Source organism: Gekko japonicus, unplaced genomic scaffold (assembly GCF_001447785.1).
Source record: "Gekko japonicus isolate JY-2015 unplaced genomic scaffold, Gekko_japonicus_V1.1 scaffold276, whole genome shotgun sequence".
NCBI lineage: Eukaryota > Metazoa > Chordata > Lepidosauria > Squamata > Gekkonidae > Gekko > Gekko japonicus.
Genome location: NW_015171510.1, coordinates 1,305,131 through 1,322,119, shown reverse-complemented (window position 1 = coordinate 1,322,119; position 16,989 = coordinate 1,305,131). Strand labels below are relative to the sequence as shown.

The window sequence follows — 16,989 nt, the reverse complement described above, 5'->3', positions numbered from 1 at the left end:
CTGAATATGACCTGTAGGCCACATCCATATCGTTGGGTAACAAGTCCGCCTTTATTTCTGTTACTGGAGCAAGTAGTTCACTCATAAGTTCTTTAAGATTCTCTCCTTTGTTCTCTGCCCCCCCCTGGAAACGCAGGACCATATTGGCCTTATCCATTTGTACTTGAAGCATTTGATCTTCCAAAGAGGAAGTTTTCTTTTCCAATTTTTGCACTTTCTTCTTCACTTTCTGCATTGATTCAGCCACTTCCTTTACTTTCTCAGCATCCTGCTTCATTACTTGAATCAAATCAGTTATTTGCGTTTGTTGCGCAGAAATGCTCTGTGTTACCACGGACATCTGCTCTTTGACGTTATTCAGCTGATCCAGTAGAGGGTGCATGAACTCAGCTATAGCCTTTGCCGTCTCACTGGTCGTTTCCGGCTTAGGGGACTCTGGTTTCGTTTTCAAAAGTCTGTCTTTGTCTTTGTCCCTCTTCCCCGCCATCTTTTTCCCGTTTGTTTACTTTCGGAAAGTTTTTAAAAGTTTCTGAATATGCGTTTGACTGCTCAGCTCGATTGGGTAAGTACTTCTGGGCAATTTAATCGCGTTTCTCTTCTGCTCCCCCCCCCTTTCGCTCAACAGTTTATGCGCATAGGAGGCGTTCCCCCCCCCGCTCGCTTTTCCCATTCCACGGAGTAGGGTAGGGGGGGTCTTTTCTTTCAAAAATCGTTTCCCAGTTGACTCACGTTCATAGTTGGCCATTCGACCACACTTCTTTCATCATTTTTCACGCCCGATCTCCTGCGCTTGCCCCGGTTAGCTTCACTTGTACCATTCGGTCTCTCGGCTGGAGGAACCACTGGAGCAAAGGGGCACCTCAATTCTCTGGCATTCCGCCATCGAAGAGGCTACCCCTCAGCTCCTTGGCCAGGGTCCCTTTGCTGGGCCCCTGGGGGGGGTTACGAGCCTGCTCACCCCCTCCCTCTGCCGGAGCACGGAGACACCCCCGGGAGGTCCGGGAGGTGAGTCCGTGAGCATGCTGCCATCAACCAGAAGTCCACATGCGGCTCTTTCACACATTGTGCAGCTCCCAGCAGGGCAACTAGGGAAGCTAAATATCATTAGCAAACAAATATAATTGAACAAATAAGTATCATTATCAATATCTGCTTTTACCTCTTTTTGTTATTATTTATGGCAGTCTCATTTAATGTTAATAAAAAGCAAATTTGCATATTTTCCAAATAAAAACATGTAATATTTGTTCATGTCTTGTGGCTGTCAAACATCTGGTGTTTATTCTATGTGGCTCTTATGTTAAGCAAGTTTGACCACTCCTGATTTATATGCAAAGTACATCATGTGAAATGCTGGCCTGGATGAATCACAGGCCAGAATTAAGATTGCCGGGAGAAACATCAACAACCTCAGATATGCAGACGATACCACTCTAATGGCAGAAAATGAAGAGGACCTAAAGAACCTCTTGCTGATAGTGAAAGAGGAGAGCGCAAAAGTTGGCTTGAAACTCGACATCAAAAAACTAAGATCATGGCATCCGGCCCCATCACTCCTTGGCAAATAGAAGGGGAAGTCGTGGAAGTAGTGACAGACAAAGGATGAGATGGTTAGACAGTGTTATCAATGCAACGAACATGAAGTTGAGCAAACTCCGGAGGAGAGTGGAAGACAGGAGGGCCTGGCATAATGTGGTTCATGGAGTCGCAAAGAGTCGGACTCGACTATGCGACTGAACAACAACAACAAAGCTCAGGCTGAAAGTTTGGGTGGGTTTTACTAACATGGGCTTATGTTTGCTTTTGTATAGTCTTATTCTTGTAATTTTAGTTATTTTAAATATATTTTTGCTGCTTTATTTATATTGGCTGCATTGCATTTTTCACAAAAATATTATTAGATTGGCAGATAAAGCTATAGCAAACTTCTTCCCATTGCGTAAATACGCAATGACATGCTGATTAATTAGAATGGAATATGCTGTCTTATTAGCTATAATATCTCTTTGTCTATGTGTCTTATTTTAAAGCTGCTCCTTACTGGCTGGATGAACCAGAAAATCTCGTTTTGGCTCCCGGTGAGGGTGGGAGACTTATTTGTCGAGCCAATGGTAACCCCAAGCCTTCAATCCAGTGGCTGGTGAATGGAGAACCTATAGAAAGTAAGCATTTCTATTATGAACAGACAATAATGGCTTACAACCCTTATAATGTGTTTTATGAATTCATGATTCTGGATAAGAATACACAGATGTTATCAGTAATGATGGTATTAGTAATGACCGCATGAGCTATGATGAATTAAAAGGAACATGGAATTTTTCATGAAAAAGTTGGGAGCCCATGAGAAGTCACAGAGGGATAAGTGACTGGGAAATTTCCCCCTTATCTACAACTTCCCCTCCAGGATACTGTAAACGCTTCGGAAGTTCAGCAGTCTTATCTTTCCATCCCTTCCATTTCCTTCTTTTCTCCCAGCTTACTACACTCTGCTGTTCTCTATGGGTAATGAACATGCTCATTGTGGTGGGGGGTTGCTTCTTCTTAATTTACAAACTGATATTTCTCTTCATCTCTGCAGTGTCCCTAGGATAGAAATATATCCCTGTTCAATTTTCCCTCTTAGCTGTCAACTGTTGTGAGCAAAAATTCTATGTCGTGAGCCAAAAAAATCTATGAGCATAAAAGTTGTGAGTGAGCCTAAATTGTGGGGGGATTTTTAAAATTTCACTTTACAAATATACAAAACATAGAAACATGAAGAAATGGAAAGACCCGGGAAAGAAAGAAATTGAAAGAAAGAAATTGAGGGAAAGGAAAGGAAACAAAGAAAGGGAAAGAAAGAGAAAGAAAGAAATGGGGGAAAGGGGAAGGAAGGAAGAAATGAAAGGGAAAGAAAGAAAGGGGAAAGGGAAAGAAATGGGGGAAAGGGAAAGAAAGAAAGAGAGAGAGGGAAAGCCTCTGTGCATGTTTGCTTCCCCCCAAGTTCCAAATCCCCCCCAGCAGCAGTTAAAAAGGAGCCTGAAGGCTTACATTTGTAATGTCCCACTTTGGCTGTGGGTTCCCAGGCTAGAGTACTCACTCAGCCACCTGTTCTCAGGTCCATTCAGCATATATAAAACAAAACAAGAGCTCCACCCAAAAGGACCAAACTAAATCACTCATATATTAGGGGGAAAGCAGACTGTTCCATCACATATATACATGTATACAGTGAATATACCACAACATTACAAGAGCAAGACCCTTTGGGGGGAGCGAGAGACCAAGAAATCTAATAAATAAAACCAACTGAAAGCAGCAGGGGGGAGGAGAGATGGGCCTCCTCCAGTATAAACCATGTGCAAAGGATTAATGCAGCAAACATGGATTAAAGACTACAGCTAGGGAAGCACTGGGATCGCTGCCTTTCTACTCTGAGATGAAATACATGGTGGGGGTTTGGGGAGGGGAGAAAAGGTAGGGATGAACATAAAAAGCAATCTGAAAAGGGGGGATATTAAAATGCATGATGCGGTCGGAGGAGAAGAAAAAAGACAGAAAAGGCTTGGAAATGGGAGAGAACATCAAAAGGCATTAGGGTTGCCAGGTCTAGGTTGAGAAATACCTGGAGATTTCAGAGGTGGAATCTGAGGAGGGAGGGATTTGGGGAGGGGAGGGACTTCAATGAGGTATAGTGCCATAGAGTCCACCTTCAAAAGCAGCCATTTTGTCCAGGTGAACTGATCTCTGTCACCTGGAGATCAGCTGAAATAGCGGGAGATCTCCAGCAACCACCTGGAGGTTGGTAACCCTAAAAGGCATAGTTGGGGGGATATAAATTTGGGGAGAGTAGCACAAAAACCACGGACGGGTTGCCCCCCCCGGCTCCTGCAGAGGCAGCCGTACCACCAACTCAACCCCCTCCCTGCATTTCCATGTGTGTGTGGGGGGCTGATTAAAAAACCTGCTCTCCTTCCTGCGATGCCTTTGCTGGTCATACTAAAAGAAGCTCCCCGCCACTTGCTCTGAAATCAAACCGGACTCCCCCTCCCCCCACTTACGCAAACACTGAAGTCCCAGACCTGGGCTACAGGGCCCAGCCCCCAGGGATGCCTCTTGCCTGCCTGAAGCAGTAGGGAAGGAAAGGGAAAGGAGCCCCACCAACACACACCGCAGGCATTTCTCAGTCTTCTCCCCTGCTCACTTGGAAATCAGACCGGACCTCCCTCCCACTCACTCTCCTACATACACACTGAAGGGAAGGGAAAAGAGCCCCCTGCAACCACACCACAGGTGTTTCTCTCCCCCCCCCGTTTGCTTGGAAATCAGACTGGACTCCCTGCCCACTCTCTCTCACAAACACACTGATGCACCAGGCCTGCGCCACAGAGCCCAGGGGATGCCTCTTGTCCACCAAAAGCAGCAGGGAAGGAAAAGGAACACACACACCCCCAACATACACCACAGGCATTTCTCTCTCCCTCCTCCACCCCAGATACAGCACGAGGTGCTTCCTTCAGCCCCTGCCCACTCTCTTCCCTTGGTGTTGTGTGCTCTGAACTCACCCACCTCAGCCTCCATTAATAAATACACCTTACGAGTCCCCAGCACAAGGAGAACAGTAGCTGCTTTTCATTTTTTTTCCTCTCTCCTCCTGCCTTGCCATGTGGAAAAGCCCTTTTCCAGAGGACCTGCAAACTTTTGCCTGCCTCATCTGGCCTGCCTCTCATTCCTCCCTTCTGCCCATCCTCCTGCTCCAGGAAAGCCTATGGGCAAGCACGGGGGTGGGAAGGGACAGGAAGAGAGCAAGAGAGAAAGACAGCAGTCCTCTTGGAACCCAGGCAAAAGCCACAGCAGCCCAGCATCCTTGGCAGGTAGGATTCCTTGGTGCCCTGCGCTGGGGGGAAAATCACTGTGCTACAATTTGAAAATTGGTGCGCTAGCACATGATAGCACAACTTAGCGTGAACCCTGCCCCCGTTTCTTCTATGAGCAGCCTTATTTTGCTGATAGACACACATCTATGAGGAAATATTCTGTTAATTCCTGAGTACTAGATTCAGTTCCCTTTTCTGTTGCAGTTTGTTTTACCCTGTTTAGGACACTTGGATGGGGGCTTTTTGCATGTTAACTTGATGTAGCCATAAGTAGACATATGGATTAGTTTGTACCAATTGCTACCCTTGAAGAATAGTTGACCATTAGAATTTCAATCATTACTGTGGGAAATTTAATATTCTATTGCATAGCCTACTGTGTAGCTTCCCTTACAGGTCTTCTCTCAATTCCTTACCTTCCTTCATATTATCTCATGCTTCTGTCTTGTGTTCAGTGCAGTACTTTGCAGTATTCTGAATTCTGCAAAGGGCTTGTCCAGGATCATGAGTCCATACAGTGAGAATTCTAGTGACATTTCCCCCCTAAATATATAACATCTGTAATAAATCACAGAAATGGGGTGGTAGTGGTTGTCTGTTGAAGTGGGCTTGATGACATGTACTAGTAGCTCAATTTAAAGTGCTGGTGTTTATCTTTAAAGACCTAAATAATAAAGTACCTGAAGGACTGACTGCCTTCACCCATATGTATAAGAAAGACGGCATACTCCCTTATGAATCTGCCCTACCACTACAGTCATCTCAGGGAGCCCTGCTTCTTATGTCCCTGCCTCCTGAGATTAGGCAGATAGCAACCCAGAAGAGGGCCTTCTCAATCATGGCACCAAAACTCTGGAATTATCTCCTCAGAGAGATTTGTCTGTTCCCCTCTGTTGCCACCAGTGGGTGAAGACTTTTTTGTTTCATTTGGCATTCCCTCAGTGGTCCCTCTTTCTTGACCAATGTTGTAATTGTTGTTTTTATGACTGGTAGTTTAGCTCTGTTTTTAATTGTTTTAATGATTAGGGGGGAGTGGTTTCAAAATGTGATTTTATTATGTAGGCGTTAATTTGTTAACCACCTTGGTGACCATTTTGAGGGATATAAGGCAGAAAGGAGGGATATAAATTCCCTAAAATATCTGCTTGGTACATGAGATTGGCCAGTAAGACTCTGCTGCAGAAGTCAGCAATATCAAGAGTGAGATTTGGTGAGCAGCCTTTTCAGCAGTGCCCCCTAAAGCAGTGCCCCCTTCCCCTATTATAGAATTCCCTCCCTTCTAGGGCTGCCAAGTGGGGGCGGGTGGCGGGTAAACCCCCACTTTGGAGGCCTGATTTCCACCGCCGTGGAATCGGGCCCCAGGGGGTACTCCGCCCCCCAAAGCGCAGCGTGGTCGTGTCACTGGAGGTGACGCAACCACGTCGCTCACGTTGGGGCCGTGGCCCCGATCGTCGGAGGGAAAACCCAATGTGAGCCACGGCCCCAACGTGAGCGATGTAGTGCGTCACTTCTTGTGACGTGCTGGCGGTGCGCGCGCATCGCCGGAGAGCTCCCGGAGCCCAGCGAGGCTCCACCACCGCCAAGGTAAGTAGACTTGGCAACCCTACTCCCTTCAGAGGCACATATGTCTTTTTGTTGGTCTTCCAGCAGAATTTTCTGAGAGGCTTTTTAGTGTTATCTTTTGGTGCTTTGAGTTTTTATAGATTTTTAGACTGCTTTGATTCTTTAGATCATGTTATTTTATATTGTTTTTTATATTGTTGTTTATTTAATCTTGTTTTAAGATGCTGCTGTCTATATGTGGGATTTTATATTTATAGCCAGTTTTTTAATTTTGATAACTTAGGTATCTGCTACTTTTAATGATGGTTGTATGGATTAATTTGTTACTGTTTTTATAGGGATTGTTCTTTAGCTGTTTCAGTGTGAGGTGCCTTGATTATTCTTTTTTGGAATAGAAGTACAAGATAACATGTTTGCTAAATAAATTAATATCTGCCTCAAAGGTTCTCTTCCTAATCCAAGCCGTGAAGTCAATGGAGACACTGTTATGTTCCGGGATGCCCAGATTGGCAGCAGTGCTGTGTACCAATGCAACGCTTCCAATGAACATGGATACCTGTTGGCCAATGCCTTTGTCAGTGTATTAGGTGAGTATTACATAGGATAATTAACTTTCTGATTTCTGTACATTATGTACTGTTTTTAGGAAGTGTTACCATGATTTCATAGCATTTCTAATTATCCTTGCTTTGAAGTGGTCATAAATTCATGATTTCCCTTCCCCTGAAAAACTAACATCCTTGATCACTCACTGATTAAATTCAGGGGGGAAGGATAGAGTATATGTAACTATGTGTGTTTATTCATGTATTTCTCCCCTAGGCAAAAGTAACATTTTGATTTCAGTCCCAAAAAGTTGAGAGATAATTCAAACATGCTTTTGTAGTACAGGGAGCAGGGGGTATTCCTCTGTTTTTACTGCTGTCCTGTGTACATGAAGAAACAAAAATGGATAATTCCCCAACCCAGAAACATTTGGCATGGAAAATGGTGGCCGGGGGGATGGGATGGGACAGGAGTAGAGTTCCAAGCCCAAATGGGCTCTTGTTTATTTTTTAACAGACATTCCCACAGCTGCTGTGTGGCTGCAGGGAAACAGAGTTGTATCTTGGAAACTTGGATTCAACTCTTTAAAAAAGACAGCAAGTCTGCTTTGGCCCACACTCCTCCTTCAACCACATCCTAAGGAACAAAGGATCAACAATTGCAGAATATTTAGTTTCCACATCAGAATTTCCTCTTTTATAATTCATGACAAAGTAACCCACCTACTCATGTCTATAATTGCATAGAGTGTGCCAAATGTACATATTTCTTATAAACCTCTTTGCTGCAAGTGTTATATAATAATAATATAATGCATGTATGCCCATTTGATTTGAAAATTAACCCAATAATTATGAAAGGGGATAAACTAAGATTTCTTCTTCCTTAAATCTCCAGCATCCAGCTGTTTCTGTAGATAGGCAAGGACAGAGTCTTCCTTGCATAGGATGATTTTAGAAAGTAGTGAATGCCTAATCAATAAGGAAATACAGTATTGTAAATGACAAAAGGATACTTGCTGTATGCATAATGAAGATACATGGTTCAAGTTGCAATGATAGGTGACCAGGCTTATGAGAACAGGCATTGAGCTAAAAGCTGAGAAATATAGTAGAAGTTAAACTCAGTGGGGGGGGGGTCAGTTTACAAGGTTTAGAAGGTCAAGGGAGTCCAAAGGTTGCTTGAACTTCAAACAGAAATGAATGAAAGCTTTTTTGGGGGGGGGAGTGATGCATGATTCCAAGAACAGACTTCAAATATATGAAACCTTACCTATTCTGCATTTTTTCTTGATTTGTACTAGCTCCACTTCTAAAATGGCTTTTTGAAAGAAAATCCATCATTGAAAATCATCCCCCAAACCCAAATAAGTATGCCAAAAATGGATTGCAACCCTAGATGTGAAAATAGTAGTGTATAATTTTCCAGTGTTTTATATACAAACATATAACTTCTGGCTGGCTTTACAGGCAACATTTTGTTGTCTTTTTAAGATGTTTCTCCTCGTATCCTTGCTCCTCGTAGCCAGCCGATGAAAGTGATTCAGAACAACAGGACTCTTCTGGACTGTCCATTCTTTGGGTCCCCAATCCCTACAGCACGGTGGTAAGACTTGTTACTGATTTCCACAGCATTGTTTCCAGAAGAACATGCCCTGTGTTTTTTTCCTCTCTTACAAGTGCTTTCTTGTGTTGTTGTGAGGTTCAAGAATGGCCAGGGAAACACTCTAGATGGTGGAAACTATAGGATGTATGAGAATGGGACTTTGGAAATTAAAATGGCTCGAAAAGAAGACCAAGGAACATACACGTGTGTGGCCACTAATATTCTGGGCAAAGCAGAGATCCAGGTTCGCCTGGAAGTCAAAGGTAAGATGGCTGGTGTTTTCACAAAGAGCCAGCATTCTTCATTTACAATGGAACCATGGATAGCGAGTTTCCCTTCATAGTCAATGGGGCTATATTTGAGCTACTCAGCTTACAAAGCAACACGAAAGTTATCTGCTTATATTAGGAAAAGCAGTAATGATATATTATGATGTGACTGGATGAGTCATTCCTGACATAGTTTGCCTGTGTCAGGCTATCATTTGTTAAATTCCACATCACAAACTTCAAACTAGCAATAAATTATGATTTTCAAGTAGGCTATTGAGCTGGAACCATTCCCATTCTGTTTCCTTACTCTACAGCAATAAGACCTAGAGCCTTGGCTGTGGAGACCAATGGGCATGGTGTGAGAGATCACTGCACTTCAGTCTCTGTGACACAAAAGCTTTTTTAAACAATAAACAGAACAGGACCAAAAATGGAATGTTTCAATATGGAACTGAATGACACACCAAAAGGTTCCTATTTGGGGCCACAAATATATCTGGCCTTGTGTCCCCAAAATATTTGTGGCCCCAAATAGGAACCTTTTGGTGTGTCATTCAGTTCCATATTGAAACATTCCATTTTTGGTCCTGTTCTGTTTATTGTTTATTGCCTTACATGTGTCACAGGGACTCTGTTGCTTGGTGTATTGTATATTATTTGACCTCTGAAGAAGGCTCTTGTGAGCCGAAACGCATCAGGTCATTCACTGTTCCTTTTTGTGTATTTGTAATTCTGGACATTTTATGAGGCTTTATTTGGGCCCCTACAAGGTTTTTAGATGTCTTGGAAATAAACACTCTTTTGTATACTTACTTATGTTTTTAACTTTTGGCCCTCAATAAGTTTTCTAAACTTCCTTTGGAGGTTTAAAAGGGGATTAGACATATTTATGGAGGATAAGTCTACTAGCCATGGTGACTAAAGGGAACCTCCATATTCAAAGGCAGTAAACCTCTAAATATCGATGCCAGGAGGCAACATTGGGATAGGCCTCAGCCTCTATGCCCTGTTTGTTGTCTCTCCAGGTTAACTGGTTGTTTACTATGTGAGATGGGATGCTGGACTATATGGACCACTGATCTTATCCAGCTGGTGGTTCTTATGACTTGGCACGCACTATCATCCTCGCATAGCCACTTGTTGAATTGATCCTTGGCACAAAAGTAGTTTACTAAAGAACTTTAGTGTGTATGAGACCCAATTCATGAATATAAGAAGGGCTGCAAGGTTTTTCATTATTTTTCATGTGGCTGTAAGTATTGGTAAAAATTACAGTGCAATCTTAAACAGAATTACACTCTTCTAAGCACACTGGCTTCAGTGGACTGCTTGGGGATTGCATTGTGAGTGCAAGAAATCAGGAGGAATTCTGGAATGTAACACACTGTTAATTTATTTCTGTTCGCACAAAGATAGTGATTTTTTTCTTTCTGTTCCTGCCCTGATATCTCAAAAGGTTATATTTTTACAATTCTTTACAGACCCAACTAGGATAATCACTGGACCAACTGATGCAGTGCCAAAGAAAGGTTCTACAATTCATTTATCATGCAGAGTAAAATATGATCCTACACTGAAACTTACAGTCTCCTGGCTCAAGGATGATAGCCCCCTGTACATAGGAAACAGGTTTGTGTCACCTTTACCTTTCTTAAGCTACAGGCTTGATGAATGGGAAGCCTAACCTTTTACTCCGCATCTCTGCAGGATGCAAGGAATGAATAAATCAAGTTGCCATTATAGTTGCTTCTGCTGGCATCCTACAGCTTAAAGATGGTTAGATGAGCAAGGCTCGCCAGAAAGAAGCACCACACCATTCTGGATTATGATAATGTACAGAATGTTTTGTAGTAGAAATAAACTTGTTCCGGAAACTGTTGCCATATCATTCTCAGATAGTAAGGGATGTGACCAGTTGGTAACAGTTGACATGTGTTATCTCTTGGAGGAAATTAAAAAGTTTATTGTATTATTGCTTATTCAGTAAGACTTTGCATTCACAAGTCTTAAGTTTTTTTTCATCTGCACTTTAAAAACAAATCATTAGAAATCATTGGCTTTTTTGTTTAAATGTTATGAATTTTGACCCATTTATTGAAATGGGGAATAGATCTATTTAGACCATTTTCATTTTGAGCTAGCTACTGAAAGACATTGGAGCTTTTCTATATGCATGCATGTGTGCATCCCAAAAGCGACAAGGAATTTAATAGAATGGGTTTCAAAACGTAAGCAGTTTTATAGCTTGACAAATGATTGAGGCTGATAAGGATTCATTAGATTGATCAAAGGAAGGGAGGAAGGTAAGGAAGTTACAGGGTGGAACTGGTCTGAAAACATCTGTATTTGTTGCACATACTTGAAAATGCTTCAGTAAATTTGAGGAGGCATTACAGCTTAACCTGTGGTTGGGGTTAGGCAAGCCTTGTGTTTTGAGGCAAGCTTTGTGCTTTTAATTCCAATGCTTCTGTTTTGAAAGGATGAAGAAGGATGAAGATGGCTTGACAATATATGGAGTGTCTGAAAAAGATCAAGGGTATTACACTTGTGTAGCCAGCACTGAGCTAGATAGAGACATTGCCAGAGCCCATCTCACTGTTCTAGGTAACGTCATCTTCCTCTCAAGTCTACTGAGTTTATGAGGTTTAGTCCACGGGACTAACATTGGTTAGCTTATTTCAACAAATTGTTCTTCCTGGAAAGACATATTAATTAAACCACATGCCTTAATTAACCATTTAATCCTTTGAAGCCGACATGTTACTATTAACAATTTGTAACTGCCTAATCTGTCATTAAAAAGTCAGCCAAGATCATTTCAGTGGCCTATCTCTAAAAACCTTTCTCTCTGAGCGTAAATCTCTGAACAGGCCTTGGCACCTTGGGGAGGAAATGCTCATGTCTGTTACTGTTGCCACTATGTAGCCAGCGTTCTCCTGGCACATGGAGATGATGGTGGTGGTGGTGATTGGAAAACAAAGTTGCCCTCTCCTCAGAGTTCTAGCAGCAGGTCTACTGCACTGATGCCTACCCCTGGGTTAGTCCTTGTGGCCAGATCTTAACATAACTTGGAGAAAACAGATCAAGATTGGTAGCCATGTTAGTCTGTCTGTAGCAGTAGAAAAGAGCAAGAGTCCAGTAGCACCTTAAAGACTAACAAAATATGTGGCAGGGTATGAGCTTTTGTGAGTCACTGTAACTCGTAAAAGCTCATACCCTGCCACATATTTTGTTAGTCTTTAAGGTGCTACTGGACTCTTGGAGAAAATAGCATCTGATTGTCACTAACTGAAACATTTCCTTAATCCAGAATCAAAGAAATGCAACCAATTTTTGTTCTTAACTCCCCAAGGCTAACCATACACTGAGCCAACCCTTCTGTTTCCTAGTCCTGTTTGAAGGCTACCTAGTGCAGTGATCCCCAACATGGCACCCATGGCCACCAATGGGTTTCTTGCCATCCATATGCTTCTTACCCAAAGCAAATAACCAGTCCTGGCTTTTCTTCAGCTCACTGGATCAAGGGATGCTTCAGGAATCCCCAGAAGGCATCACATTTGTGTCCACAGCACATAATCAGAAACAGCTGCTTCCTTTGGGGGGGAATTCTTGACTTACAACCTTCCAACACTTTGTGATTAGTCCCAGTATCCCATGGCAGCCACTTTGTGACTGGGCCTGGCCCCTATGGCAGCCATTTTGTGGTAAGAAGGAGGGAGGCTACAGAAAAAGAAGAAGAGAAGAGGTTAGATTTATACCCCGTCCTTCACTACCCAAAGGAGTCTCAGTGTGGCTTACAAACTCCTTTCCCTTCCCCTCCCCACAACAGACACCCTGTGAGGTAGGTGGGGCTGAGAGAGTTCTGACAGAGAGTACTCTTTTTTCAAGAACAGCTCTTGTCAGAACTATGGCTTGCCCAAGGTCATCCAGCAGGTGCAAGTGGAGGAGTGGGGACTCAAACCCAGTTCTCCCAGATTAGAGTCTCTGCAGCAATGACCAATGAAATCACAAACAAATTTGTAGTCAAAGCACGCTAAATAAATGCAACAACAATTATCTAGAAAGCAAAGTCAATAATAATGCCAAACTCATATATATATTTGTAGAATCACAATCATAATAAAGAACAATTATCCAAAAGTGGGTGGTAACAAACCCACAATAAGTCACAGCAGATCTCAGAAGCAGCAGACTTCCTTCATAAATAGAACAAGCATACCAAGAAAAAAAAATTGTTTATATAAATATCACATGTCCTTGAATTGAAGTCCAAACATCTATATATTGTGGCTTGTAGTAAATAAGTTCTGTTTTAAGTGGAAACTACGCCGTTCCGGGTAATATAATCAGCATTTCAGATCTATTCCTTCATCAGGTAAGTCTTCTGTAAAAAAACGATATATAAACAATACCAAGAAATGTTCTCACCTACAAAAATGCTATATGAATCATAACAAATGCTGGTCACACTCACTATTAACATACAATGAATATACATGTATACTTTTTATAGCAAATTCTAATTTTATGTTCAGCCATGCGTACCCTAATGGCACGCATACTAGAACCAACATACAAACTTTTACACGCACATTAAATTAAATACACAGATATTTTTTTGTGGAACAGCAGGTGAATTGATTCAATTGTATTTTAATATTCCTAATTTCTATATAGTCAGTTTCCCACAGTAATGGACAGATTGAACAGGATCCACATTTGTGGTGGCCTTTAATATTTGTTTCTCTTGGGGGAAGTTGATCAGCTCTAACTAATATATTCCTGAAACTTCGTGTTTTTCTGAAAACGACAGTAGGTAGCATTGCACAACCAGGTAAGTAACTAACAATCTTCCAATGTCTATGTATAATTTTCTTTATGGAATTTGCTAAACTTGTGTAATCCAAAGCACATTTAATTCTACTGTCTTTTTGAACTATCTTATCCTGGAACAACTCTTCTCTGCTGGAAACTTTGGTCCTTATCAAGCCGCAATTGATGACACAATCAGGGTAACGCCTTCGTGTAAACTGATGCACCAAATGTGTCACTTGGACAGAACAATTTCTTTCGATACTTGACTTCCGGGTAGCGCCACGGCGCCACAGGTGATTCTTGGGATGCTCCCAATTATCCCTGACCTTTCTTGCCCCCTTTGGAGCCCCCCCCCCCAGTCCACATGACTGCTCTGGGCTCCACCGGACCTCTCGGAGGGAGGTCAGGCAGCAGGAGACTTGTTCAGTCACCCCACAAATGGCAGTAAGCGGGAGAGACCGTTTCATCTCGAAGCAGGAGCAAGAAACGGAGCAAAACATGGTCGCCATGTTTTGCCGTAGCTGCGAACATTCTTTTTAGAGACTATTGGATTTATAACATAACATAACATACAGCAACGAAGACGTGAGTACATGTATTTTCAAGTATAAAATAGCGAAGACTTCCATTAAAATACCCCTCTTGAATGTTTCCAAATTTGAGAAGAAAGCGGCTGGGAAGAGAACGGGAGTAAAGATTGTTTGAACGACCTTGCGAGGGCAAAAAAATAACTTTATTTGTTGGAATTTACAACTAACAAGAGCAACGTTTATATGACATTTGCAACATACTACTCTATATAGACATTTGAATTTCAATGATTAATGTGATGGAATACAAGTGCGCAGCTGCATAAGAAAATGGCGTTAGTAGTGGATGTTGAGGAGGCAGAGGATCGGGAGAGCACAGAAATTGGGAATCTTACCTGGGAGCATTTCCAAAAAGTTTTGATAGATGAAGTTCAGCAAGTGGTTGAAGAAACTTGTAAGAATCTCTTTGAAAAACCTCAGAGTTTATATTTGGATTTGGAAAAAATAAGAAAGAGCTAATACACTCAGCAGAGCTCTGATGAAGAACAGGATTATTACCAAGGGAAGGGGTTACATGATTTACTCACGGAAAATATGGGAAGTGATATCAACCAAATGTGCAGCCTAAAAGAACCAACAAGCTACTTGTCAGAGTTGGAAATGGCAAAAGGAGGTTTTCAAAATCTCCCATTCGAGAAAACAACCAATGTGGCCAAAAAGAAAGCAAGGTGTCGTGTAAGGAAAGTCAGTAGTGGTAATAAAAGTTTGAAGACCGGCTCTCTGAAACCTAGATGGGAAAATCTGGAAATAAAACTTTACGTATACAAAGAGATAAGTCATTTAAACATGATTGTTAAAAAATAAATGCTACAGAAAATTAGGGGAAAAATATAAGAAATATGACTTGTGGCTTAGAGCATTTTCTGTATGTGTATACTATATTGCTACCTTAATAACAGGATGATGGGAAGCTAAATAATTATTTGTAACTTGGGAAAAAAATCCTCTTCTTGCTGCCTCAAATTTGTATTTGTATTTTTATTTTCTTTAACCTTCTGGATGTTGCTTAACATGATTTAAACTAGTTTTTAGTTGGGTAGCAATAGTAGTATTAGCATAAATAACCTACAAGAAGGCAAAACGGTGTAAAGACTTAGAAAAAAAGAGGTTACTGAATAAAAGACTAAAGTAACTGGTCAAGGAACTCTTTAAAGAGAATAGGTAAAAAAATAAACACATAGTGGTATTAATATAAAAAATTTACAGGTTAGCAAAGTAAGACATAAGGAAGCAGAAAAATGAAGAGAAAAAATGAGATTACTTGTGTAATCGGGTACAGTCACCGATTAAGTAGTTGTTAAAAGAAAACAAACAGGAAAATAAGTACTGCTTTGGCAAATTAAAGACGCAGACAACACGAGGGTAGCAGAACAAAAGGTTACTGTTACTGGATAAGTAGTTGTTGAAAGAGAATAGGTAAGAAAACAAGTATATAATGGTATTGATATAAGTAATCTACAGGATAACAAAGCAAGAAGTAAGGAAACGGAAAACTCAAGGTTATTTAAACATTTTGGCACAGCTATTAAGTAATTTTCAAAAGAAAATAGATAGAAAAGTAGGTATTATTTTGGTATACAGATAGATACAATTTTAAGCAGGGTTAAATAACTAACCTGTCTAGGTAGAGTGAAGGATGTTGGTTTCTTTTCAAAATTGTAATGATTTTACATGTATTTAGACTGACCAGAAATAACAGAATGTAAATAAATGTTAAGTTTGATTTGCCATTAGATTTGTAATTCTGACAAATCATGTATTTAGTTATCAGATTACTTGAATGGGTAACCCCTTCAGCTTGAAATACGCACTGAGCAGTAATTTGCCTTTGTTATTGTGTCAAGAGGAGGAAATTTATAACAAACGTGTTATGTTTGAATACTGTGTTGTGACACCAAATTTTTGTCTCATCCTTTTTATGTTTGAAAACCAATAAATATATTATATTAAAAAAGAACAGTTTCTTTCAAAGGTTGAATTTTTGCGGACCCGCAGAAATTGACCTATAGGTAAATTTTCTCTCATGTGATGTGGATGATTGGATTTAAACTGAAGGAATGAATTACTATCAGTTGACTTCACAAAAGTTTTTAATGCTAGACGATGGTCATTGAAACTTCTGCTCTTGCACTTTACTTGAATACTGTTCTAGCACTTTAGGATAACTACTATTTAATTAGTTACGATGTTTTATGAATTATTTTAACTGTATTTATATGTATTTTATGTAAGCCACCCTGAGCCTGCTTCAGCAGGGTGGGCAGGGTATAAATTGAATGAATGAATAAATAAATAAAAGTAGTGTCAAAAAAGTTGATTTGTACTAAACTATAGTCTCCTGTGAATTCAATGGCCAGATGTAAAGTATTAAACCAACATACTAGGTCCAAAATCTGACTAGCATCATTGTATAGAAGAATCACATCATATATAAAACGTTTGTAAAATGCTATAGGAGACTATAGTTTAGTACAAATCAACTTTTTGGACACTACTGTCTTTAAAACTAATGACCATTTAATTTAATGTGCATGTAAAAGTGTGTATGTTGGTTCTAGTATGCGTGCCATTAGGGTATGCATGGCTGAACATAAATCTAGAATTCGCTGTAAAAATTTAGATGTGCCATTGGCACAACATTTTAGAAATATGGCACATAAATATTATTTTTGATTTATTATTTTGGAACGTCTAGAGCCACATAGACATGCTTGGGTGGATACACACAAAATGTTATTG

General features: G+C 40.9%; 1 protein-coding gene across 1 annotated transcript in view; it reads left to right on the top strand.

The window, feature by feature from the left end:
- The window catches only part of NFASC (neurofascin), a 136,320-nt gene that overhangs the window by 48,420 nt on the left and 70,911 nt on the right, over nucleotides 1–16,989 (top strand). The window contains 6 exon segments of the mRNA XM_015419339.1: nucleotides 2,031–2,162; nucleotides 6,866–7,009; nucleotides 8,462–8,573; nucleotides 8,670–8,836; nucleotides 10,327–10,474; nucleotides 11,325–11,449. Coding sequence (XP_015274825.1) covers nucleotides 2,031–2,162; nucleotides 6,866–7,009; nucleotides 8,462–8,573; nucleotides 8,670–8,836; nucleotides 10,327–10,474; nucleotides 11,325–11,449 — 828 coding nt within the window.